The sequence below is a fragment of the Staurois parvus genome, unplaced genomic scaffold, assembly GCF_062004578.1.
Source record: "Staurois parvus isolate SC_StPar_1 unplaced genomic scaffold, SC_StPar_1.0 ptg000019l, whole genome shotgun sequence".
Lineage (NCBI taxonomy): Eukaryota > Metazoa > Chordata > Amphibia > Anura > Ranidae > Staurois > Staurois parvus.
Genome location: NW_028317815.1, coordinates 24,184,867 through 24,211,562, shown reverse-complemented (window position 1 = coordinate 24,211,562; position 26,696 = coordinate 24,184,867). Strand labels below are relative to the sequence as shown.

General features: G+C 40.7%; 1 protein-coding gene across 1 annotated transcript in view; it reads left to right on the top strand.

Annotated features, from left to right (window-relative positions):
- The first annotated feature begins 453 nt into the window (after positions 1-453).
- The window catches only part of LOC149472960 (cadherin-related family member 4-like), a 140,778-nt gene continuing 114,535 nt past the window's right edge, over positions 454-26,696 (top strand). Inside the window, exons 1-3 of the mRNA XM_089686741.1 lie at positions 454-688; positions 7,076-7,258; positions 19,144-19,229. Of these exons, the coding sequence (XP_089542867.1) occupies positions 454-688; positions 7,076-7,258; positions 19,144-19,229 (504 nt within the window). The remainder of the gene's footprint in view (positions 689-7,075; positions 7,259-19,143; positions 19,230-26,696) is intronic.

The following is a 26,696-nucleotide window of genomic DNA, read 5'->3' as shown; positions in this document are numbered from 1 at the left end:
GGCTTCAAGAATGTCAAACCAGACGCCCTGTCTAGAATGTTTGATGATCCGAGGGATCCACCCAGCTCGGATACAGTGCTCTCAGCAGGTTACTTCTGCCTTTTGCAACCAGATATTCTTTCGCAGATCCAGTAGGCATCGGTTGGGGCTCCTTCTTTTCCAGGAATAACCCTGTCCTCCAGAGAAGGATTACTATGGTCAGGGGACCGAATTTTTGCACCTGAAGCTACCAGACTGTCAATTTTAAGGTTATGCCATGATCATCCGCTGGCAGCACATTTCGGGGTTCACAAGACCCTAGACTTAGTACAGCGTCTGTTCTGGTGGCCTGAATGGGAGAAGGATTGCAAGGCCTATGTAAGCTCCTGTCCCACATGCATCCGGAATAAAGGCAATAAGAGCAAGGCCTGGGGATTATTGAGGCCTCTATCAGTACCTGACTGTCCCTGGAAGATGATATCAATGGATTTCATCGTAGAGCTACCTACATCAGAAGGATATTCAGCCATATGTGTTATAGTGGATCAATTTTCCAAAATGGCCCACTTCATTGCCTTGAAAGGAGTACCCTTTGCAGCGGAAACAGCCCAAGTCTTCATTAAGAAAGTGGTGAGACTCCATGGTGTTCCAGGAAACATCGTTTCAGATCGTGGGGTACAGTTCACCTCAAAATTTTGGAGAGCCCTTTGTGAGAAATTGAGAATGGGACTCTCGCTCTCTTCTGCCTATCACCCCCAAACTAACGGCCAGACAGAGAGAACCAACCAAACCTTGAAGCAATTGGGTTAGAGGGTGCAGTCTTGAGTAGTGACACATGAAATACAGGATGAATCTTTAGGGAATCTGGTAATATGAGCTCGTACGCTACGTCATTGATTCAACCTGAACCAGTAATCGTTGACGGCGAAGAAGAATACGAAGTTGAAACCATTGTTAACTGCAGGAAGAGGAGGAACCAACTCCAATATCTGATTAAATGGAAAGGGTATGGTCCTGAAGATAATTCTTAGGAGCCAGAGTCTAATACCCATGCCAAAGAGTTAATCGAGGCATTTAAACGCAGGCATCCAGAGAAGTTGGCCCAGTTGGGCATCCGGAGGCTGCCCTTAGGGAGGGGGCACTGTCAGGGATCCTATCGCCGTGCAGCGGCGACGGATTTCCTCGAGTCACGGCGGTGCAAGTGCACAGGCACGGGAGCGCACGGCCGCGCATGTGCGGTAGTGCAGAGAACTTGTGCATGCGCAGTAAGTGCACACGTCACGTCTAGCGGGCTATTTAAACCTGCTTCATAGTAAAATCATTGCCTGCTGGTCTAATACGTTCCTGCATACATTCCTGATACCTGTATTCTGCATTACCTGACTAGAAAGAACTCCACCTGCACTGAACCCGGCAATCCCTGACCATTCTCTTGCCTGCTCCTCTTGTACTTATCTGCCCCGCTTGTTACCGACCCGGCCTGCCTGACTCTACTGTATTATTCTGCCTGCACCTGACCTGCATCTTGTCAGCTACCATATCCACCTACTGCTGCACCCACGGCTCTGCATCTGGCCTACATCCGGATCACTGCCATACCTGTCAGCCACTGCATCCACGCACTGGTGCTCGGACCCAAGACCCGCATCCTGACTGCCATCACACCTGCTTGCTGCAGCACCTACATTCCTGCACCCGCACCTGTCTTGTGTCCAGATCTCCTGGGTCCCCAGCTACCTGCTGACAGCTGCAAGATCTACACGGCACTCCTGCCCCTCCTGGCTCTGCGCCCCTGTTCCCACCTTCAGGGGCTCCGAGCCGGAGTTGTAAGAGTATGCCCTCTCTCCACTTCAGACTCCCCAACCAGGTACGTGACAGATACTTTACCACTACAGACCCATGTGGACAGGTCATGTCCCTGTCACCCAGCTTCTCATCATAATAGCTTTTGATCTGGTTTTCAGACTTTGATTGCATTGTGGTAATTATCTTATAAGACCTCCTAGGGAAAAGTGGTAATCTCTTCTCTTCTTGACCCTTTTTTTTTTTGCTCTTTTCAGCCCCCTCCCCCTTTATAGCCCTTTCCTTCCTTCTTTCTTGCTTTCCTTCCCATCCTATCTCCACTCACACCATTTCTCATTTTATAGGATCCTATATGTTGTGACTTGTCCTTTATATTAGCTAGCCACATTCTACTTATAGATTCTCTCGTGGCATGTGATTGTACCATAAATAGTAAAATGATGGCGGTTCTGAGACCAAGATCTGAATGTTTCTTACTATCTGTCACAATCATCTTTATTTAAAATTTGACATTTAAGCAGATATGAATGCATCTTAAATGTTTTAGTACTGTTTACAATGTACTTAAAACACATGTACCCAACAGTGCGAAATATCTGTAATGGCCTATCTATATATTAAGTGAGAGTAGTGATTCTTTTTGCTGAGATACAATTATAAATAAAGAATTAAATCTGGAACATGCAGATTATGTTAGTAAAATCCTTAATGCTTACAAAAATATTTATATAAATGCCTAAAGTCCAGACAGGGAAATGGTCACTAATGAAACTTGTTTCAGGGATATGAACAGAAAAGAAGACAATAGTTGGGCAAACAGACCTTGCACTGACCTACTAAACAGGCTAATATGTGCTTTTGCAATGTCATTGTGCACTTTTACACCTGTAGGAAATCCATTGTATGCTACAACCAATTCTACAGCACTCAAATGCCTATAGGATGTTTCAGTTCATCATAGGTACCCTTTAACAAGGCCAAAAAAAGAATAAGGTACAACATTTAAAACATAGGAGTAAATAATAAAAATAAATGAACTAAAAGGAGGATGTCAATAGTACATATATAGTAAACTGAACAAAGAAATGAACAGAAGTTAAGAGTAAGATCTTGGAATTGCATCAGTATGAAAAGAAAGAGGAAGAAATCAAAGCCAGAATGACTGAACAGAGCCAGATCATATAAATCTGCTCAACATCAGATATGATAGTAAAGACTACCAGTTAGCCATTCTCTTATATCCCTATTAAAACAGTAACATGTTTCCATCTTCCTAAAATGGATAAGATACAGCTCTGCCATATTAAAAGCTAAGCACTACTTAGAAGTCTATTTATATTTTTTTTACAACATTAGCACAACTTTCAACTAAGAATTTACACATTTTTAAAGTGAATTAAATTAGAAAAATGTGTGAAAGTTGTGTAAATCTGTGAGCCTGTCCTGGCTATGCAGAAGAGCAGACGCAGCTGAGCAGATCTCCAAGCATACTGGACTTTTTCGCCTGTTCATTCCTGACCACATGGGACACTGTCATCTATTCCTGAACGGGGGAAGCACAAAGACCCCTTTGGACCCCTTCTACAGAAAGATTTTTCAGATTACTTCACATCCATCTTCTGTACTTCTCCCACTCACTCACTGAGCATGGCACCAGCCAAAATGGCCTTCAAGTCAATGCAAGGACCTCATTGCACCTGAAACTGCAGCTAAAAGCATCTCGGCCTCTTCACAACAGGACTGGAGGTCCCCTTTCCCTATACCGACTCTCACTTCACCAGTTGTTCCTCTTCCACAGCACCTAGATGACTCACAAAACATGGGAGCAGTCCCAGTAGTAGTGGTCCGCAAACTGCAATCTTTTACCTTAGTCCCTCCCCACCAAGGATGACCTGAGTGTCTGGCCACTGGGGACTAAGGAAGCCCTGAAAATGGAGTCTGCAGCTTCCAAAAGTTGGATCTCCTTAGAAAATGCTATATGCCCTGTTCCCCTGCTTTCCCATTGTTGCACAGCTCTTGACCGGCCATGATGAAGGATGAACCTACTCTAAGCACTATTCATAAAATTGTCTTCGAGACATGCTCTCAGGCAGTCACCTTCATGCCATATTCCCCTGTATTGCCAGTAAAAGGAAACCTGAACTTCCCTCCTGGGCTATGCAATCCTAGATTTTCCTTGCTGCAATAAATTTAGACTGCATAAATTTGTCTGGGACAATGGCAGTTGTAAATCTATTTCCCTGCCTTTTCTGATATGGCAAGTGATCCAACTACCTTTACACCATTCCACTCTGACACATTTCCCTCTTTATTCTGGCCCCATTTGAAACCAACTTTAATATAGCCCTACTTCTCCAACATGACCTTTCCATAACTTATGCTCTACTGATTACTTCCCCAGAGAGCTATACCCCCTCTTTCATAGCAGACTTGGAAGAAGACATTTTCAAAACACTGTCCCCCAAACATAGGCGATTTATCCTCTTTTTCACACATAAATCTTCTATCTCCTTGAGATTACAGGAATCTGGTTATAAACTGCTCACTAGGTTATAAACTGCTCCCAGAGAAGTTGCATCCTACATGCTGGAGATGCGGAACGGCCAGGGACATGCTTTTCCACATTTATTTTCTTGTCCATGAATAATTTTTTGGGGTAATCTGTGCCCTGATTCAAGAACTTATGGTCTTATCCCTTGAACAGTGTCCTGCTGCCTGTTTGCTGCATCTCAGCTTCTAAGCTTCTATCTCAGCTTTCAATCTTAAATATCACCATTCATTGATGAGACATATCTTCAATGCGACCAGGGCATGCATACTGGCACAGTGGAAATTCTCCACTCCCCTATAGTATGTCAATTGATTAGGTCTGTAAATGACATTAGGTGCATGGTAGCTCTCATATCTATAAAAAATCAGGAAGCACATTTTCACAAAACACGGATTTACTGGACCCGATTCACTTTCTCCAAAAAGCACTAGGAACTCTTTGAGTCTGACTGTACATACATAAGTGCAAATGCTCTGGTTTGGACTAAATCACTAACCAACCCCATATCTCATCCAACTCCCCACCCTTCTATTTTTCCCCTCTCTTTACTCTCTCTGTGACTTGTCTACTTGAAAATATAAAACCCCTTTGGGGTGTAGGGTTCCCATTCGCCTAGTGACATGATTTCATTATCTTGAATATTCACTATTATCTCCCAGTAACAAGACTGTGGCCCCATTCTGCATAACTTCACTGAACATAATTGTACTGCTTATGGCCTCCTTAGTGAGACCTTTCATTTCTATTCCATTCCATGTAGCTGCTTATTTCCTACTATGGGCCTCTCTGGTTACCTGACTGACTGTTCTATGTAACATCTGTTTACTGTACCAATTTAAATAAAGAATTAAAAAAAATAAACAGTAACAGTAATGTTACCATCAGACAGTAAATGTGAGTTGAATGTGTGAGGATTATTCAAATAGAAACTTAAAATGATGATATGTTTCCACAAATGTTTATGTTCAGGTTATTCATACTCATGGAGTTGAAAGGGAGAACTCTAATAGTATTCAGGACAAAATAACATGATTCATGCTATCATGAAAGACCTTTTTATACCAATGACTGTTGCTGTCGTCCAAACATTTTTCTCCTTGCTTTAGGTACTTAGGCTTTAATAAATTGTTATTGAATTGATTCTTATTTTTCTGCAACAGGACAGGAGGGCACAAATGGGGTGAATCTGTCAAAGCTGGTCATCATATTTCATATTTTAGAAGATGAAAAAAATGTGCTGCTCAGAGTGTGAAGCAGTGAGCAGCAATGTAACCAGCTGTCATTTCCAGTTATGGCTACAACCACTACCATCTTTTTTATCAAAATACCATGCAGTTTGAGGGCATTTGCAGACCTTTTCCCTTGTGAGTGCATTTTGTTTGCTTATGTTTTTTTTTAAATAAAATAACCTTACTGCACTTTGAGCAAGCCCCTCTCTCTTGCTTATTTGTATGTGATACCTGCTGTACCTATTTCAGTGATGTGGAGCTCCCAGTGAACAGGATATGTTGAGGATTATTGCTGTTTTTGACCTATGTGATGTGGGTCACCTGGTGAGGTGAGCGTGCATGCCTGGTGATGGTGGATATCATACAAGCACATTAAAGAAGAAGAGTTACAGTTTTTGCTCTATTCACCATTATGGACTGTTATGTTGCACTTTATTCATGATATATGAAGTTCACTGTATTTTATTTGTTTAATACTTTTATATCCTGTACTGGGGGGGTCTCTCTTTTTTTCTCTGTTTATGTGGACCTTATTTACTCCAGCTATTATAGTGTTATACACACTGTCATTGTATTTATATTTCATCTTTTGAGGACTATTATGTTGCACTTTATTCATGGGATGTGAATTTCACTTTATTCAATTCACCTATTTTATGTCATTGGTCCAATACGCTACTTACCTCTTGGAAGGGTTTTTTTTTTCTTTTTATGTGGACCTCTTCTTCACTAGTTTTTATGGTGTAATATACACTTCCACTGCATTTATTTACATTTATTTCTTTATTTTCTGTGGATATTTTTTATTTATTACATATTATTCTATTGCATGTTAGTGCAGCACCTTTTTTTCTTCTTCTTTTTCATGCTTTGAGTAGTGGAACACCTTACAGGTGCATGCTGCTTGCTTGAGAATGTATCATATTATTACTGTTATCATTTATGTTCTTATTTGTAGTGTAGGCTTTCATTTTGTCTGTGTGGCAGCGCATAAGACCTTTATCTTTACTTTTCCATATTTTGCCACTTTTTTGCCATCTGAATATATGCAGCAGCAATAGGATTCATAAATTGAAACATTGTTCACATTGCAAAAAAACTGCATACAAATATTCAGGAGAATCTGGAATTCCTGATTTATAAAGAAAATTTTGATTTTTCAGATTCACTAATTTACAAATTGATTTTCTCCTCCCTATTCGACAATGAATTCATTTTGTTTATGAAGTCATGCAGCAAATGACATTAGTAATCAGTGGCTTTTTGGCACATGACTGTATGATAAGGTGGCATATAACTGTATATTAAGAGGCCTATGAAGTCATTGTAGTTTAACAAATGTCATATTAAAAGTGTATCAATTATGTAATGTTGTAGCTTAGTATTTACTGTAAACATCTACAATATGTAATTCTTTATTATTTTACAGATTTTAGATAAATGCCAATGTAAATATATATATTTTGATCATTTTTTCTTTACTTGTTAGTCACAGTAATCTGTATTGTTACAGATTCTGGAGTAATTACTGCTACAAAGGATTTTGATTATGAAGACAACACACCTAATACCTACAATATGAGAATTCAATGTACTAGTGGTTTACTTTTATCCAGAACACTTACAGATTTGACTGTGAATATTATAAATGTTAATGAGGCACCAATATGTGCACCACGTTTTAAAGCAAAAAGAGGTAAGTGCATCTCACTCTTAAGAAGCTTAGAATCTTTTTCCTCTATTAAAGTATAACTAAAGCTAACATTTATTTTTTAGTTTTGGACAGGATGAAGAGGGATTAGAACACCTGTTGGGTATCTATTGCTGTCTGTGCCCCCATTAGGGAGATACACCCTCTCTATTTGTAATTTTGATTTGTCCCTAGGGGCAAAATATTCCAATGTGAGCACTAGTTCTGGTGACATAGGGGTCCCCAAGAGATTCCTTTTAATTGGCAGGGATTTTCTCTCACTTGTTTTAGCCATGGGGCAGGAAGTGAAGGTAAACCTCCCCAATGGAACACAGATGGCAAAAAATAAACTGACAGGGGTTATATCTCTACCCTACTCTATCCAAAACAACAACAAAAAAGTTTTGCCTATAGTCTATACTTTAATTTATTTTTGCAATTTTTTTAATTTTATTATTTTTTTCTTTAATCATGTGAAACCAGATACTAAATAAGAAAATTTAATGACTGGAAGAGATATCGACAGGAGAGAGACAGTAAGAAAAGTGATATTAACTAATTCACCAGAATATTGCAATAATAGCCAATCATTGGTAGAAAAAGATCGAGTATCTGGCTGCTTGTCCCCAACATGGATACAAGAAAGAATAACCCCCTTTGGGACTATAATGGTGTGCCATATATATATATATATATATATATATATATATATATACTGTGTGTATGTATATACAGTATATATATACCCTTGTATGAGAAAGTAAGGGGAAATATTGTCCAAACCCCTAGGTAGCTGCTCAAAACTGCCTCCCTCTGTACTACCACCTGATAATATAAAAATATGTACAGAGAGGGAAAAATATTACCAAATCTCACCCATTGTTAAAATTATCCTACCATCATAAATAAAGGGAAGACTGCCTGTGCTGTCCACCTATCCAATGTTATAGGAAACCACCTCCATTAAGCAAGCTAGCAACAGACTGCAATTAGGTCTCCAAATATATATCCTTCTCAATGTTGTCAATTGGCTCATTAAAAAGTAATGTGAACCATCTGTGCCCCCAATAAGAGTTGTTGCAGCATGCACTATCAAAGGTTGCTAAATGTCACCCACCATGTGGCCATCCCAGCATCCGAGGGAGAGAATCCCCCTCAGCATCCTCTTCCATCCCCATCGCAAAAGTGTGATGTCATGATGTCATGTCGGTGCCCAACGTGAAGACGTAAATCACGTTGGGTGTATGCATAGTGCCCAAGATGTCCGAGGGCGGTCCTAGGATGCCACTTGTATGGGAGGTTGCCCTTTAGAGGCACTGGAGCAAAGAACAATGCTTAGTCCACATCACTGAAGGTCTAGATCTTAAATTGAAATGATTGAACCATGTTGGGGCTTTTTGGAAACATTGTATTGTTGTAACCCTATAAGGGATTATATTTTGGAACAGCTATCAGAGTCACCAGTATGATTTTAAACTGTAATTTAAAAAAAAAAATTTTTATACAATAAAGTATATAGAAAAAACTTTCTATGAATACATGTGTGATGTCATGTTAGCTGCATTAAAGTCCCAGAGGGGGTTATTCTTTGTTGTACCATTCTTTGGTACAAGATGTGCCATTGATCTAATGTTAGTTTCAGAGCAATACATCATAGTAAGAGACCATCTGGGTCAGGTACTTTACCACTTTTGTATATTTTTTTTTGTTTGTCATCTTGATAGCTTCATGATGGACCTTTGCATTGAACAAAGGCAAATAGGCTGTTCACTTGGCAAGGGAATTTTCTCTAGAGTTTAATAAATTGACGGCGCTATATAAGTACCTGTAATAAATGAATAAATAATGAATGTGGTGACATTTCATTTTGCCACAAATATCCAATCATGTACAAGGAAAATTAAAAAATTTATTTTGCTTGTATGTGATCAGATGAACTCAGCAGAGCTTCTCCTCATTCATTAAGCTTTGGGGATAATTCCCTTGCAAAGTGCAACTTCCCTTGCAAAGTGAGCAGTCTATTTTCCTTTAGTAATTCAACTTCATTGTCTAATTAAAGGATATGCACTTGTATCTTTATACTGTTTCATACATTACCTGGACTAAGGCAATTGTTTTATGTAGGGTGATGGTTTAAAGTTCCTAATTCTATAAATATTAATAGATAATTTTGTTTCAAACTGGCTGCCAAGGTTAGTCAATGAGAAAGCAACAAACCTGTGCAGAACAGAAGTCCTTAGCTCTATATTATAAGATCATAAACTTAGTCATAGCATTTTTTAAATCAAAACTATTTGGTCAGGGTGGGGGGTGGGGAGTTAAATGCCATGTAACCATGGGCTTTAGCAGGGCATTTTTGCAACTGACCTTCAATAAGTGCATTGAGTTAATTAGCATAGTGATGTAAACTCTATTTTAAAGTCATTTTCTTTTCAATATTTTCTGAGTCAGGAAGGGACAGACATCAATAAAAATATTTTCTGTAGTTCTATCCTTTCCATATTCTACAAAAAAATTAGTTTTTCTGTGTCAGAGAGAGTGCTCATTTCCCACATAATAGGAATAAAAAGATGGCAATAAAAACCTGACACAGACTCTGACCCTTCTTCACTATATGAAAAATAACATAAAGGTTTTGGGTGGAGTTCAGCATTATAGGACAACTATTACAAATATTACCAACTTTTATTTTCATGTACTATATACTTCCATAGAGGAAGCATCCAGCATGTAAACGTCTTCTTTCTTTTGAAGTATTTTCTGCCTTTTAATCAACAATTTTTTTGTCTTTATTAGTCTCGAAAACATAATAAGGGTGTCCTAGGAAAGAATCAGTAATAAAAATGGGAGATGTGTAGGCTCACTATTTCTTCTCATAGATTGGGCTCAATTCACAAAGTTAAAGTGGTTGTAAACTCTTACCCATGTCCGGTGAAGGGACTAGCCTCGGGTGATATACAGAGATGAAACAAATCCTCCTACATATGTTGTACCTATCTATCTGAAGTCTTCTCTTTTCTACATCTGTTCAAGGTGCTAAATTTATAAAGCTTGTCTGAGAGTTCTAAAAAAGGGGGCAGAGAGATTTAATTACACACGTCTGAGCTCAGTGAGGAGAGCACAGTGAGACGATTGGACGGAAGAGACAAATCTCCCTCCACACAGCTCACAGGAACAGATTTCAGGCTATCAATCAGTTGGAGGTCCCTCCTCTGTCACCAATTTTCTCTTGGTGTCAGGAAGACTTGTGAGAAGTGATTCATACTGATAGCAGAGGAACAAAGCAGCATACAAAAATGACGATTAGTACCCTTAATTGAGACACACTATAGAGGGATATGCTTTGTTCATATTTAGTGTCTGAGGTTTACAACTAAAAGTACTGTAAAAGGAATCTCTAGTTAAATTCCTCACATATGGCACCGCTAGCAATCTGGTCTCATTCCAAGTCTTCCAAGCAACTCAAAGAAAAAAGAGAGAAGGATACCCATGCTACACATACTGTAAATCTGCCAGGAGTTTTATTAGAAAACAAAAATTGCACTCATATAAGCAGAGGATAAAACAATGCCATATACACAAATCAAAAGAATTCTGCCTCTGGGGACACTTCCAGTGTGTGACTATGTCAGGGCAGCACCAACTTGACTTGTTTAGTTAAAAAGGCAAGGCCCGGCAACTTGTGTATATAGAGCCGTTTTATCCTCTGCTTATGTGAGTGCAATTTTAGTTTTTTAATAAAATTCCTGGCAGATGCACACTGTTGAGTATGGGTCTCCATCTCTCTTTTTTCTCTGATCGTGGTTGCGTGGGAGACTTGGAGAGAGACCAAATTGCTAACGGTGCCATATTTGAGGAGTTTGGAAGTACTATTTGGGCCACGTTTGTATACAGTGGGGTGCCTTAAAGTGAACCTGCGCCCAGTCTGCAAACAGTGCCATTGTGTTGGATTTGCATTATAACATTCACCATATAACCTTTCTGTAATCTGAAGGTCAATTCTGGATAGCCTCATATGAAATATTAGTGGTAGAGGTTGACTTATTGGCGTGGGATACACTTTATTGCTTTCAATTGGATTTTTTAAAACATTTTTGTGAACATTTTTACATTGGGATTTTGTGATTTGTTATGTGACTTTTTTTTACACTGTTATCCAGCATAGTGTTTTTTCTATATTCATTAAGCACATCACACTGTTTACTGAAAAGGATAAAAATGACTTTAGAATCACCTGAAACATTTGAAGGGGTCTGTTTATTGCTTCAGCATAATTTTAGGAGTTAGGGTAAGGTTACAGTTATGGTTTAATAAATGAAAAAAATGTGGTGTGCTATCTCATCATAAATAGAACCATAAATTTTGAAAGCAGAAAGTGACAGTCCAAAAAAATGTAACAGATAATGAACTTCCAGTCCAGTATATTGCGTCCCACGTCACGTGACTTCTTCAGTGACGCAACATGTCAGTTGGAGCCTAGTGATGTCACTTCCGTTCATGCTCAAACTGACACGAATGATGTGAGGAGCCATTTTGTGAGTGCATTTTTTACGTGAATAAAGTGTTTATATTTTATGGGGTTGCACTATGATCTGTTCCCTTTATCTTTGATTACATACACCTTAATTCCACTGGATATCTGAGAGCATGTTCCCTTAAAGGGCCATAACTAATGAAGTAGCTACTAAGGATCCACAGTGGATAAGTAGAATCTGGTTTCATCCCTAACTGTTAGGTCAGGGAAGAAGGTGAGTGCATGGTGCGCCTATCCGGTGATGGGAAACACCACAATATAGTTGGCACGGTGGAGTAATGCATATATGTTCACCATAATTCTGAGTCACATATAATTTGTTTAATGTGAGTGGATATTGTAATACGTTTAATTTTTGGTTATATAAAACGGTGTTGCACTATAGTATTTTTTTGTTTTATTTTGCACGGATCTGGATTTTAAAGAAGCGTAATATGTGGAAGGAACGCATCACAGATCATAAATTTTGGAGACACATTTTCCTTATAAAGTGTATTTTTGGCCTATTATAATTTCTAGGTCAATGGTCAAGGTGAGCAGGGAGTGGAGCCTCAAGTCAAGCACGGTGTTAATTATGGCTGGATGTTAATGCAACATATACTGGATTGGATGTTCATTATCTGTTACATTTTTTCGGACTGTTACTTTATGCTTTCAACGGTTATAGTTCTATTTATGATGAGATAGCGCACCACATTTTTTTCATTTATGTATTTTGAGTGTGAGTACACCAGAGGAGTGAGTGCAGCAATCTTCTTCCCTGGTATTATTACTATAGTTGGAACATGGCAGCGCATAGGTCTTTACCATTTGAGTTATGGTTTAACCGCCTCCCGCCTGCCATATAGTAATATGACGGATGCAAGGTGGTTCTCTCGTTCTGGGAGGACGTCATATGACGTCCTTCCATTCTCACTGCGCGTGCGCAGCTCCCGGAGCGCGCAGCGCGGTGATCTGCGGTGTGCTGTGTCCCTCGGACACAGCGGATCACCAATCCACAGAAAAGAGCCGAAGATATCGGCTTGGTCATGTGATCAGCTGTGTCCAATCACAGCTGGTCACACGTAAACAGGGAAATGCCGGTTATCGGCATTTCTCTCCCCAGGAGCTGTCACGCTAACAGCTCGAGAGGAGAGGAGAGCCGGTAAGGGGACATGTACACTGATCATCAGAGCACTGATAATCAGTGTGCACGGTAAGGGGACATGTAAACTGATCATCAGAGCACTGATGATCAGTGTGCCCTGATGATCTGTGTAGCCCCAGCAGTGCCACATGTCAGTGTCCATCAGTGCCAGCTCTCAGTGCTCATCCATGCCACCTGCCAGTGCCCATCATTGCCACATCAGTGCCACATTTCAGTGCCCATCAGTGCCACATCAATGCCACATATCAGTGCCCATCTGAACTGCCTTTCAGTGTCAACCATCAGTGCCAGTCAGTGCCACCTATCAATGCCAATCAGTGCCACCTATCAGTGCCAGTCAGTGTCGCCTATCAGTTCCAGTCAGTGCCGCCTACCAGTGTGCATCAGTGCCGCCTATCAGTGCCTGTCAGTGCTGCCTATCCGTGCCGCCTAACAGTGCCAGTCAGTGCCGCCTATCAGTGCCAGTCAGTGCCGTCTATCAGTGCCACTTATCAGTGCCATATATGAGTGCTGCCTTTCAGTACCCATCAGTGATGCCTGTCAATGCCCATCAGTGCCACCTACCAGTGCCTCCCCATCAGTGCCAATCAATGCTCCTTTCAGTGTCCATCAGTGCAGCCTATCAGTGCCCATCACTGCAACCTCATTAGCACACATCAGTGAAGGAGAAAAATCACTTATTTACAAAATTTTATAACAAAAACTAAGAAAAAACGTTTTTTTCCCCCACATTTTCAGTGGTTTTTGGTTTGTTTTAGAAAAAATAAAAAACATAGAGGTGATTACATACCACCAAAAGAAAGCTCTATCTGTCACAAAAAAATTATAATAATGTCATATGGGTACAGTGTTGCATGACCGCGCAGTTGTCATTCAGAGTGCAACATCACTGAAAGCTGGAAATTGGCTTGGGCAGGAAGGGGGTATAAGTGCCCTGTAGGCTAGTGGTTAATGTTGGAATTTTAAGACTATTAAGAGAAACTATGTTTTTTTTAGTCAATCCTATTTTACATTATTAAAAGATGTTTAAAGCAGAGTTCCGGGCTCCCCTCAAAAAATTAAAAGTTAGCAGCTACAAATACTGTAGCTGCTGACTTTTAATATAAGGACACTTACCTGTCCAACAATGTCCTCACTCAAACCAAATTCTTCAATCGCTTTGGATGCTGGTGCCAACATCTTCAGTAAGGGAAACTGGAAGTGAAGCTTCACAGCCTGTTTCCTACTGCACATGTGCGCTGCACTTTCTGAATGGGCCACAGCCTTCTGGGACCTGTGAAGTCTCCCAGAAGGCTGCGGAGTTAGGAGGGGGGGGGCAAACTTCCATCTCAGTTTGCCACGGCCATCTGGTACCCGCTCTACCCTCCCCCACAAAAAGTGCCAATTGTGGCAGTGGAGAGGGGGAGGAGGCAGACAAGCGGAACTTCCCCTTTTGAGTGGAATTCCACTTTAAGGGTTTATTTATATACAAGAAAATTGCAAATCTATCTGCATTTGTTTTGTGCAAATACCAGCAAAATCAAATGTTACTAGCCTATTTTCTCTCCAGGTCAGATGTTCTTCATTTATAAGTAGGGATGAGTTGCCTGGCATGTTCCACATTTGAATTGTTTGATGAACAGCCAAACTAAATGGGTATTCAGCCATACACAAACTTCTAGCTAAATGGGGAAAGAACAAAAAGAGGGCGCACAGGCCTAGTGCATTACCATAAAAAATGTTTAATAAAAAATAATAAAGTAGGTGTTGTACTCACAAACGACAATATAGTCAAGGCACATCATAAAAGAACAGCTGGATCAACACCGCGCTGAGTAACAGTCCGCAATAGGGAGTTTAGACATCCAAAAGCCTGACGCGTTTCGAGGACTTGCCTCTTCCTCAGAGCCAACTGACCAAATGTCTGCTCCCTCTTTTATATGCTCACTACTAGTTAAAGCAAAGGTCACATGGGCCGTCCTGGACACTCCCCTGTGCAGGTGGAGGAGTCACAGGGGCAATCGACATAGTGTAAGTAAACACGAAAGGTCTATAAAAAATATATATATATGTGTGTATAAATAAAACCATTGAAACTAGTGACAATCATAAAATCATATGAACCATAAGAAGTGTGCACAGTGAAAAATGAATAAATAAATGGAAAGTTACACATATATAAAAAATAATAAAAATCCTTCCCTGGTGATGCACTGCACTGCTCGCCTTTAAATAAATGGATGGATGGATGAGCAACGCTACGAAGCTGCCTAGTGCTCTGCTTGCCATAGACAACCATGGGACATGGATTTAATATAGAGAGTAGATCTGAAACCCAGCAGAGACACTTATTAATTCATAGAGATGCAGCCTACAGGGTGTGTGCCTCTCATTCTAGTATAGTCATATGATGAGACGTAGGCATGTGTGGCAATGTAGTGCACCATGGATGGATATGCATATGCAATACTATATACAAGAACAAAGGAGATAAATCACTAGTAAAACATAAATGTTGATATAAAACGTTACAAAAAACTTCTTAATATGGCTCACAAAGTTTAAATAAAATAAAATTAAATAAGTATTGTTACAATATAGTATAATATCTGGTAAAATTGGTATAGTGTATGGTATATGTGTGTATGCATAGACATGGAAGCATAAGAAATATAAATATATAGGAAAAGAAAAAAAAAATTATAATAAAAAAAAAAAATTAATAATTATATGTACAAAAGATGTATATATGTGTTATATATAAGAACTATATAAAAATGTCAAAGGCGCTATGGAACAAGCACTTGCAGGATGAGAAAGCAGTGCTCGAAGAGAGCTCACTGGACAACATGCGTGCGCACATGTGTGTGTAACACATCCACATGAGCAACTGCTTTTTAGTAAAAAACATGTCTATACATACATACATAAACCCACACACACATATGGAAACTGAATGAAAAAATGGGTGACCAATGAATGACCCATAGACACAAGCGCATGGGAATGCGGTCATACGCAAGCGCCTAAGGGTGACACAATAAATATGAAGTGAGCAACCTAATGTGTAAGGATGCAGGGTAATGGTAGCTATACTGATGATACTATAGTAATCATAGCTGATGAAAATGAATATATCTAAAGCATACATCTGTAGTGGATGGTGTACCCACTATAGGTCACAAGGGAAATGATGGAACTAGCACTAAAGAGGGGGGGAGAGAGAGGAAAAAAAAAAAAAGGAGGGGGTTTGGGAGAGAGACAAAAAGGATGAGAGTAGGACTCTAGGGAACATGTGCACCTCAGCAGAAGGTACCTATGCATAACGGGGAGTCAGTGGATGACCCCATGTATCTCAAGATCTTCATTAAGCCCAGTGGGTGAGAGGGAACCCAGAGTAAAGATCCAATAGGTCTCCCTCTTACATAGTCTTTGGAATTTTCTTCCACCATCTGAATCTCCTGTGATGGATTCAATCCCAAATACTTTCATGCCTGATGGATCACCACTGTGTGCCTCCTGAAAGTGCCGTGGTACGGAATATTTGTTTTTGCCTTTATTGCTCTCCTTGTAATTAATGATGTTACATTTGTGTTCGCCAAACCTGACCCTCAAGGGGCGCATGGTTCGGACAACATATAGGAGGCCACAGGGACAGATGAGCCCATAGATCACAAAAGAAGTACCACAGTTGATGAACTGCTTAATCTTATATGTACGGCCATTGGTGGCAGCCACCTCTTTCTTTCTGTGGCACATGTATTTGCAGGTTCCACAATTGCTCACACCGCATTTGAAACTGCCGCTTTGATCAAACAGGGCAGACCAAGGATTGACCGTATTCCTGGCACCAGCAGGAGGCTTCTTAATTCTACTGGGTGCTATGTGACTCCTGAGATCCCTAGGTTTCCTGAACACAATTTCGGGTCTGGGGGCAAGGCTCTGACCAAGAACTGGGTCCTGCTTAAGAATTTTCCAATGCTTTTGGATGCTTCGCTGTATGTCGAAGGCTTTAGTATTGAACCTGGTGCAAAACCTGACCTGGTTATTAAATCTATTGTTGGGGTCTTTAGTGGCTATTTTGGCAGCTGTGTGTGGTATATGCAGTGGACTCTCTTCATATTGGCCCCAATACTTCTGGTATGCTTCCTCGATGTGAACCTCACTGTAGCCTTTTTCAAGGAACTTGGTCCTCAAGATGGCGCTCTGTTCCTCATAATCACCTCTGGTGGTGCATGTTCTCCTTAACCTGCAGTACTGACCAAAAGGGACATTACGGATCCATTTGGGGTGGTGATGGCTACTAGCGTGCAAGTAGGAATTGCCTGCGCTAGGCTTAAAATGCGTTTTAGAGCAGATGTTGCCATCAGAGTCTGTCCGTAGTTCAAGATCTAGGAATACCAGACTGTTGGCATCCACCACATGTGTGAAGCCGATTCCAAAGGGGTTATTTTGGCAGTGTGCAAGAAACCCATCCAGATCCTCGTCTGACCCTTGCCAGATGATTAAGATATCGTCTATATATCTGGCATACAGGGCCAGATTGCCCCGATATGGGTTGTTGTTCCATATTGATTCCTCCTCCCAATACCCCATGAAGAGGTTTGCATAGCTGGGGGCAAATCTGGCTCCCATAGCCGTGCCTCTAATTTGTCTGTAGAAGTTCCCTTGAAAGGAGAAGTAATTATGTGTGAGGGTATAATGGATGGCTTTTTGTAGGAAAGCTACTTGAATGGGAGGTATGTCACTATTGTCCAAAAAGTGTTTGACAAACTTCTAGCTGCAGCAGGAGGTAATACATTTATCAGCAATTTTACTTTAACTACTAAATGTGATAGCTTCCAGCTCAGGGCTCATGGTTGTTGAGGAGACAGCAGCCACCAGCATCCTAAAAAAGAGTGATGTATCCCCACCTGGCCCATTCAACTATCAGCCAGGTATTCCCAGCTGACATGTGAATGTAAATAGGTGAATGTAAACAAAAGGGTGGATCGAGTGTGGTAACCCTTCAGGTCTGATATGGATTTTAAGGGGTCTGATGCAAAAACAAAAAAAAATGGTGTGGAGATGCTTCCAGTCTGGGAAGAATTTGAAGGGGGAATTTCATGCAAAAAGCAAGTAAAAAAAAATCACGAGCCCCCCGAAACCTCTACCAGATCCTTATTTGGGCATGCACAGCAGCATGCATGGCAGGACAAAAAGGGGAGGGGCAAGAGTGCACCCCATGAACCACTGAACCATCTACCTACAGGCTTGGACTAATACTAAAGGTTACTGTGGCTACTAAAGGGCTTGACTACCTGCCTAAAGCGCTACACACCACAGTACACTACAGCACCCATTCCAGCTAGCACACATGTACAGTGTCTCCCTTAAGCCTTCTGCATCATAGCCCAGATTACCCCAATAAGAAATTAGTACTCATTCAAAGTGAAAGACAAAATAAAAATAAAAAATAAACTAAAAGTCCTCTAAACGAGGCTTTAATTTCGCCTCTAAACGAGTACAAACTGTAATGTTGTGTCAAACAGAGCACATGGCAAATGGTAGATGATTACAATGGTCAGATTTATAATATGAGGTAGGGGGTGTGGATACATCACTCCACACCACACCCGTATATGACGTCATGTATCACACACTTGCGTAATGACGCCGTTTGAGTTATGACGTAAATATACTTTGTGCGTCATGACATCACATGTGTCTCAATGTAAATATACATCATGATGTCAGAATGCTCCTATATACTTAACAGCTGTTCCATTTTCAAACTTATTCAATCTCAGTATGATCACAAGAGTCAGGTTGGCTCCTATCAGGGTGTCAGGAGAACCGCAATCAATAGGCCAGAGGTGGGCCATACAGCAGGGAGCTGCAACTAAAAGCTAAAAGAGCCAAGTGACCCAGGAGTGCTGGAAAACACAGTCAGAGGGACTGGTAAGAGGAGCAGCTGCACTGCCAACAAGAGAGCCAGGTGGCTTGGTATTTTAGTTTGTACATATTGCTGTGGAAGAAACCCCTGTGTAGGCAACTGATGTACTGTATATGTGAGCTTTTCGTTTATGGAATAAAAGTGGGCTGCCATGCCCTAAAAATGCAGTTTTGGACTGGAGCAACCCATTGTAAATGCACCAACTGTTTGAGTATAATCTCACCAAGACCACTATATACTGTGTATGGATATATATATGTATATAAAATCTTTTTTCCATTTTTTTTTTTTTTTAGAAAATATAACGATTAGTGAAGATGCTCCAGTGTATCGCTCCTTAATTCAAGTACCTGTGGAAGATCCAGATGGAGATGAGCTTACGGTAAAAACGCTGATATCATATATCATGAGTCAAGGTGATAATCTAATTTCAGGCTTCACCATCTAGTGACAGCATGAGATAAGTAACTCAGAACCCTTCATTGCCCTGGGCTGCCTCCTACTATTATGGACATTTAAGACAGCCATACTTGGATAGAAATTTGGCCAGTTCAGCAGGAACCAGACAAATCACGATCCATGTATGGGCAGGCTAGTTGTCGACCTACCTATTGACTTCTGTATAACCAACCTGTCGGGTTTTTCCGAAATGACCAGTGCTGCCAGATTTAGTCCGCAACACTGATCAGTGTGTTTTGATGGTGGGGAGGTCTCCCCGCTGTCAGAATACAGTAACTCAGCAGGAATGATTCCCCCATTCACATTGAATTGGGTGGATTGGAACAGGATTGAACGGAAAAAAAATGTTAAATGTATAGTCAGCTTTAAGCTGGGTACACACTAGTAGACTTTTTTGTTGTAAGAAGGTTGTAAGAAACATCATTTGCTTTCCTAATCATTAGCGGGGTTAAGTCACTTTGACTACAGCATGGATAAAATTCAAAGGAGCATGATGGGAAATGTTTTTCTTGAATGTATAAATTTCTCACAGTGTATGTGATTTTCGTTCAGTAAAGCTCATTGATTCCAAAATTGAATGCTAAAAGAAAATGAAATCTTAAACTGCGTTTGAGAAACATTCAACAGTACTGAGATTTTTTTGTATGAATTTTCCTACAAATTTTTGTTCAAAATTCTACTAGTGTATACCCAGCTTTAGGAAACAGATCAGGAATGCAAACTATACATTCTTGCTCTGTTACTCCAGTGCCCTAAGCAAATGCGTATTCAACCATGTCATGAGATGCCATGACTCAGTCAGTAGTAAAGGAGGCATACATGTTGTGTGCTGTGTAACCTTTGTACATACAAATGGTGGAAAACAGAACAATGAATAAAATGAAGCTGATAGAAAAACACACAAGAGGGCGCACAAATCTCATGCATTACCGTGATAACAAATACTTTATTAAAATCATAGACAAATGGGTGCTCACAAACCAAACAGGCATAAAACAAATAGTTTGAATGTAGAGATTTGGGGTCCCGTCCTGGAACATGTGGGTTGATGAAGCTGATGCATTTTGGGAGCTGTACCCCCTTCCTCAGAGGTGAACCAATCAATTATGCTAGAGTCCTATAAATGGTCCCAGATCAGAAGCAGACTCCACGCTCCTTCCTCATGGACACACAGCGGGTGGAGCCCAGAGAAAAAAAAAGGAGAAAAGACTCACGCAGACACACCTAACACCCAAAAAACAAATGGCGGTCCGAAACCAAACCAGTGTCCACACAACCAATGAAAATGCAAGGATAAAGGCGGCAGCATAACTTATCAATATTGGGTATATAATATATCTTGAACATGTGGGTTGATGAAGCTGATGCATTTTGGGAGCTGTACCCCTTTCCTCAGAGGTGAACCAATCAATTATGCTAGAGTCCTATAAATGGTCCTAGATCAGAAGCAGACTCCACACTCCTTCCTCATGGACATACAGCGGGTGGAGCCCAGAGAAAAAAAAAGGAGAAAAGACTCACGCAGACACACCTAACACCCAAAAAACAAATGGCGGTCCGAAACCAAACCAGTGTCCACACAACCAATGAAAATGCAAGGATAAAGGCGGCAGCATAACTTATCAATGTTGGGTATATAATATATCTTGAACAAATATATGAGTAATTAAAATGTCTGCATAGCAGCGCTCAGTTAAATAAATTTTACCATAAGAAACAAAGGATCATAAATAAATCAATACCACATAAAAAGAAAAGAAATAAAGAAACTTTCACCAAAGTGTGCAAAATTTGAAATAAAGTTCAGTTCATTTCATTGCTGTGATATTCATTTAAGGTTGTTCAATCCACCATCATTGTGATCCTCCAGTGACTAACACCCCATCAAATTGAACACTCACCAGATACTGGTGAGTAACCAGCAGTGGGAAATCAAACTCCTTGGTGCTGAATGATTACAGGACCGACAGTGGGCTATTCAACCTCAGTATCACAGAACAAGATCACCATCTATCCAATAAAGTATTGATCACTCTCTTTTCCGACCTCCTCGTCATCAAGATTTAATCTTAATAATCCAACTCCATATGTGGGCAAAATGGAAACAGCTACATAGTGTAATTCCATTAACACATTAATTAACCAAAGCCCCCCTTAAAATGGAACTCACGTTTGAGTCAAATATAAAAGCACATGTATGAAAAACACTCCAATACGTTATAATAGCCGCTTCAGCGGCAGGTGACGGTCTCACCACACACTTTTGAATAAGAACTTCTGAAACCGTATGTATATATCTCCCTATTATATATAGTGAAGTTAATGTTATCAGAGAAAACCCTTAAAAAAATGTAAAAACTCAATATAACACCACTGTGTATAGAAAAGTACCACCTGCTGAATTCACCATGTCATTAGAAGGAGCGCATCACTTACTTTGATGTGAGCAGAACAATGATGCTTCCAAGTTGGGGTGGAAAGAACAAGATTCCAAAAAACCAAACAAACTAGCCGTCATAGAGGTGCACATGGCGCTTCCTTGGAACAAAAAATGGAAGCATGCCATTTGATGGTGCACCGGAACTGCTTCATCTATTAAGGGACCAGAAGTATGTCAGCAGTCAGCGTGAGAGATGGGGCCGGCTGGAACAAATGGTGACCACATCCGGCCCATGAACCAGCCACCTACAGAGTGCAGCTGTGCACCCAAAAAATATGTATTTAGAAGTACAATGTGATATACATACCATAACAAAAAAAAATCCAATAAAAATGGAACCAAACACGGAGACAGAGAAACAAAGGATGGGATATATGATGAAAATTAAAAAATATATAAGTACCTAGTAGAGCATAATATAATATACTGTAGGTATTGCTGTTAATGCAATGTGATCTATTAAAAGCTGTGATACGAATCAAAAGGGTATATATGTATGTATATATACAGTATATAAAAAAATGTCTAAAATATAAAAATAAATTCCTGCAAAGGACCTGCCACCTCCCGGCTCATAGACACAAAAAGGAGATGGGGGGGAAGGGGGGGAGAGGCAACACCATGCTAACATAAAAGAATATAAAACCAAGTGCATTTCTACATGAACTGAGGGATATAACCTTGCCCACATATGGTATGAAGGGAAAGGCCTTAAGCCAAAATGTGGAGAGACACAGCCTATGAGGTAAAGGCATACATGGATGTCCAGAACAAACCAATGTCTTTAAACTAACCAGCTACAAGTCTTAAATAATGCTGGCACCTTCTTGCTCCAACATATGTATAGACCTGATAGGAAATTCAAACACAAATGTTTACTTTTGATGTTATTTCCACAAAATGAGGCTGTATGCCCTGGCCAAATTGGGGGAATGGGAAGGTGGAATGCAAAACAAAGACAAAGGAAAGAGTATAATGAGAATGAAAATGAGAATGAAAAAGGAAGGAATGAAAACAGGCATGTATGCTGAACACGATATCTCTAAGGCTGATGTGACCGTGACTGGAGAACCTAATTCCACCCTTTCCAACTCAAAGACTGCCATGAGAATCACAGCAGAGTGTGGATGTCCAACCCATCATTAAGGCCCTTAGGGACCAAAGTCCCATCCAATGGATCCAGAATGTCTCTCTCTTGAAGAGATGGAGGAACCTTCACCCCGGGTCACTGTCACCCTGTATGGCTTCAATCTCAACTACTTTAAGGTCCTTCTGGTTTTTTTCATGCTCATCTCTGAAATTACATGACACTGAATGCTTCTCAAATCCATGGAGAATGTTTCTCCTCTGTTCCCTGAACCGTATCCTGAGAGTACGTGAGGTCTGGCCCACATACAAAAGTCCACAAGGGCAAACTAGACAGTGTCCCACAATTAATAAACTGTCTAATGGGATGAGTTAGCCCATCAAACCCTGCAAACTTCTTCTTTCTGTGCCACATGTATTTGCACGTACCTCAATTGGGCACTCCGCATCTGTAACTCCTCCTTTGGTTGAAAATCGTGTCCCAACCTGGTCTCAAGTGGGAAGTTTGACCCTGCTGGAAGCTATCATACTCCTCAGATCTCTGTATCTATGGAAGATGACTTCCAGCCACTGGGGGATGTGACCAGATAGCAGGGGGTCCTGAGCTAAGATGCCCAAAATACTTGCATAAAATGCATTTGATGTCAAAGGCTTTCTGGTTGTACCTAGTACAATATACCAAACTATGCTGACCCAAAGACCTCTTGGGAGAGCTGGATTTGATTGTGACCCCCATACCACTTGTGGCCTCAAATGCATTGCCATATTCCCTCCTGTATTTTTCATAGGCCTCATCTATATGGGGGCTGCATAACCTTTTTCCAGGAAATAATTCCTCAAAATCTAACTCTGTGCATCATTTATCTCAGCTAATGTGCAGGTTCTCCTCAGCCTGCAGAATTGACCCAGAGGAATGTTCTTAATCTGGGATTGTGATGACTCCCAGCATGCAAGTAAGAGTTGTCTGCTGAGGGTTTGCAGAAGAAATAATAAACTAGCTTGTGCACTGGCCACTACAGTACCATGATGGACAGGAAGCGTCACAACATAAAACATCCAAGTATTTTATCTCTTATCCTTTTTGTCTCCTGGGGTGCTTCAGCTCTCTATTATCTCCACTGGGGGGTGAGAGAGGACCTAAAACATACAAAGAGAGAGTGCACGACTGCCCTATTGCAATACCGTTTTATTGTAATAAGGATTAAAAACTTTTCAAATTGCACTCACATTTTGCATTGTATCAAGCATGTCTGCATATAAAGTGATCAACCGCATGGTCCCTGTAAGATCCAAAGCCTCTGAATGATCAACTGTTGAGCGCAATCTATTAAGGACTGCACTGGTGGCACAGTGACAGACCACTGGCGTCCCTCCCCACTGTGCATGCTACATAGGTGACTAATAGCTCCGAGGGAGGGAGGATCACCTGACTTGACAAAGGAGGCCACGCCTCAGAAATTCATATTCGTAGCAACTGTGACATATTCTTGACCTGGGTTACTGAATTGTGATCCTCCCTCCCTCGGAGCTACTAGTCACCTACGCACAGTCCTTAATGTCCTTAATAGGTTGCGATCAACAGTGGATTCTCCAGAGGCTTTGGATCTTACAGGGACCAAGTGGTGGATCACTTTATATGCAGACATGCTTGGTACCAATGTGAAAATGTGCAATTTGAAACATTTTCAATCCTTATTACAATAAAGTGGTAGTACACTAGGGTGGTCATGTGCTCTCTCTCTCTCTCTCTCTCTGTCGAGGGTTTGAAATGAGTCTTAGAAACAGTCATACTCTAATCTAAGCTCAAGATCTAAAACACCAATGTTTTATCATCTGCCACATGAGTAAACTCGATGCCATAGGTAGTTGGTTGACAATATTCGATGAAGGGGTCTAAAGTGGTGTCCGGGCCATCCCAGATGATGAGTATATCATCAATATCATGTGGGTCCAAATGTGGTGTTCCTCCTAAAAACCCATAAACAAATTTGCATAACTAGGGGCAAACCTGGCCCCCATGACTGTGCCTCTTTACTGTCTATAGAACTGTCCCGTAAATGTGAGGTACTTATGAGTCAAATGAACTCGATACACTGTAGGATAATCTAAATCTGAGAAGGGTGCAGTGAATTGTCCTTGGACAGATAGTACTGGACCATCTGTAGACCATACTGGTGTTGAATAGATGTGTATAGGGATGATATATAAAGAAAGACCCACCTATATCCTTCTTACCAGTGATACCCTGACAGAATTTCAAGCATGTGTCCTGAATCCCTCACGATGGAAGCTGTATGACCAGATTCTGTAGAAAATAATTGATGCAGTTGCCCAAATTGCTGGTTAAACTATCAACTAATTTAAAAAAATGTGGGGTCTACCTGGAGGATTGGTCTCACTTTTATGCCCTTTTGGGATATGATGGAAGTGTGGGATCATGGAATGAAATCTGTACAGAAAGGCCCACTCCTGTTTGGTAAGTATCTTACTCTGCAGAGCTGGATCAGCAAATTTTTCAAATATGATTTGATGGGATCACCTGGGAGCAATTCATACATGTTTTCATCCCCCAAGAACCTGGCTGCTTCTGCTAGACAGGCTATCTTGTCCTGAATGACAAGACTTCCCCCCTTGTCTGCTTACCTAATGACTATATCAGGGTTATTCCTCAGTCCTTCAAGGGTGTTATTTTCCATAGGTGACATATCTGCACTATGATTTTTCCCTAGACTTTTGACAGATAGCCCTGAACTCTGCATATGACACCTCATAAAATGAGGCAATATGATTCCCTTAAGCCCGATGTGGATGGAATACCGTCTTGGGTTTAAAGGGAGTGTGTTGGACAGTACCCATGTTTACATACCCATGGGTTTCTTTAAACCATGGGTTAAATTCTTGATCTGCACATTCCGCGTCTCCCTCTGCCCATAAGTCCTCAAGGGCAGCTAAAGCTACATCTTCCAAAGAGGTACTGTCCCCACTTTGGTCTAAACAAGCAGTGTCCTTTCCAACATCACTTTGCTTATCCTTAATCGAAACATATCTTTTGAATGTCAGGCTAGGCATGAACCCATTAAGGCCTACAAAAAGTTCAAATAGGTTTGGAAGGTTGGGCGGTGCAAAATTGAGTCCCTTTTGTAACATTGTTAATTCTGCATCACTAAAACCATATTGTGAAAGGTTGAAAATCTTGATAGTGCCTAAATTATGTGTTACCTTTTTCCTCTTTTGGGACTTTGTCTCACCTTTCCCTCCTCCATGGGTTCTCTGGATCTTTTCCGCCTGTTGATCCCCCCGAAGGGAATCTCCCCTCTAAAAGTGGAGACTATGAATGCCTCGGAACATCAGAGGGACAAGAAGGCACAACCCCACCTGCAGAGGCATGATTATCCAGGGGTGTGGGCTCCTCTGTAGGTGTGCTTGATCCTGGAGGACAGGGAAGGGAATCCCTGGGGAAACCCTCAGGGAGGGTCAATGCTTCATTGGAATGAACCTTGGTGAACAAGGTGGTCACCACAGATTTATTTCCATAGACACCCGAGTGGGCAGTGGACTATCGTACCTCTTGTGGATACTGGATATCTTTATGATATTTACTGTTATGAAACTGGGGATGTTCTCCCCTTCTCCTGGGCCGATGGAAGTCAGAATAATGCACCCCCCCATCTCCTTTTTGTGTCTATGAGCCTTGGGGCGGCAGATCCTTTGTAGGCATTTTTTATATTTTAGACATTTGTAGATAGATAGATAGATAGATATATATTTTATTTATTTTTTTTATTCATATCCCCACTTCCCCACTTATAATAAATTGTATTGCATTAATAGTATTACCTATATTATATTATACTCTAGTTGGTA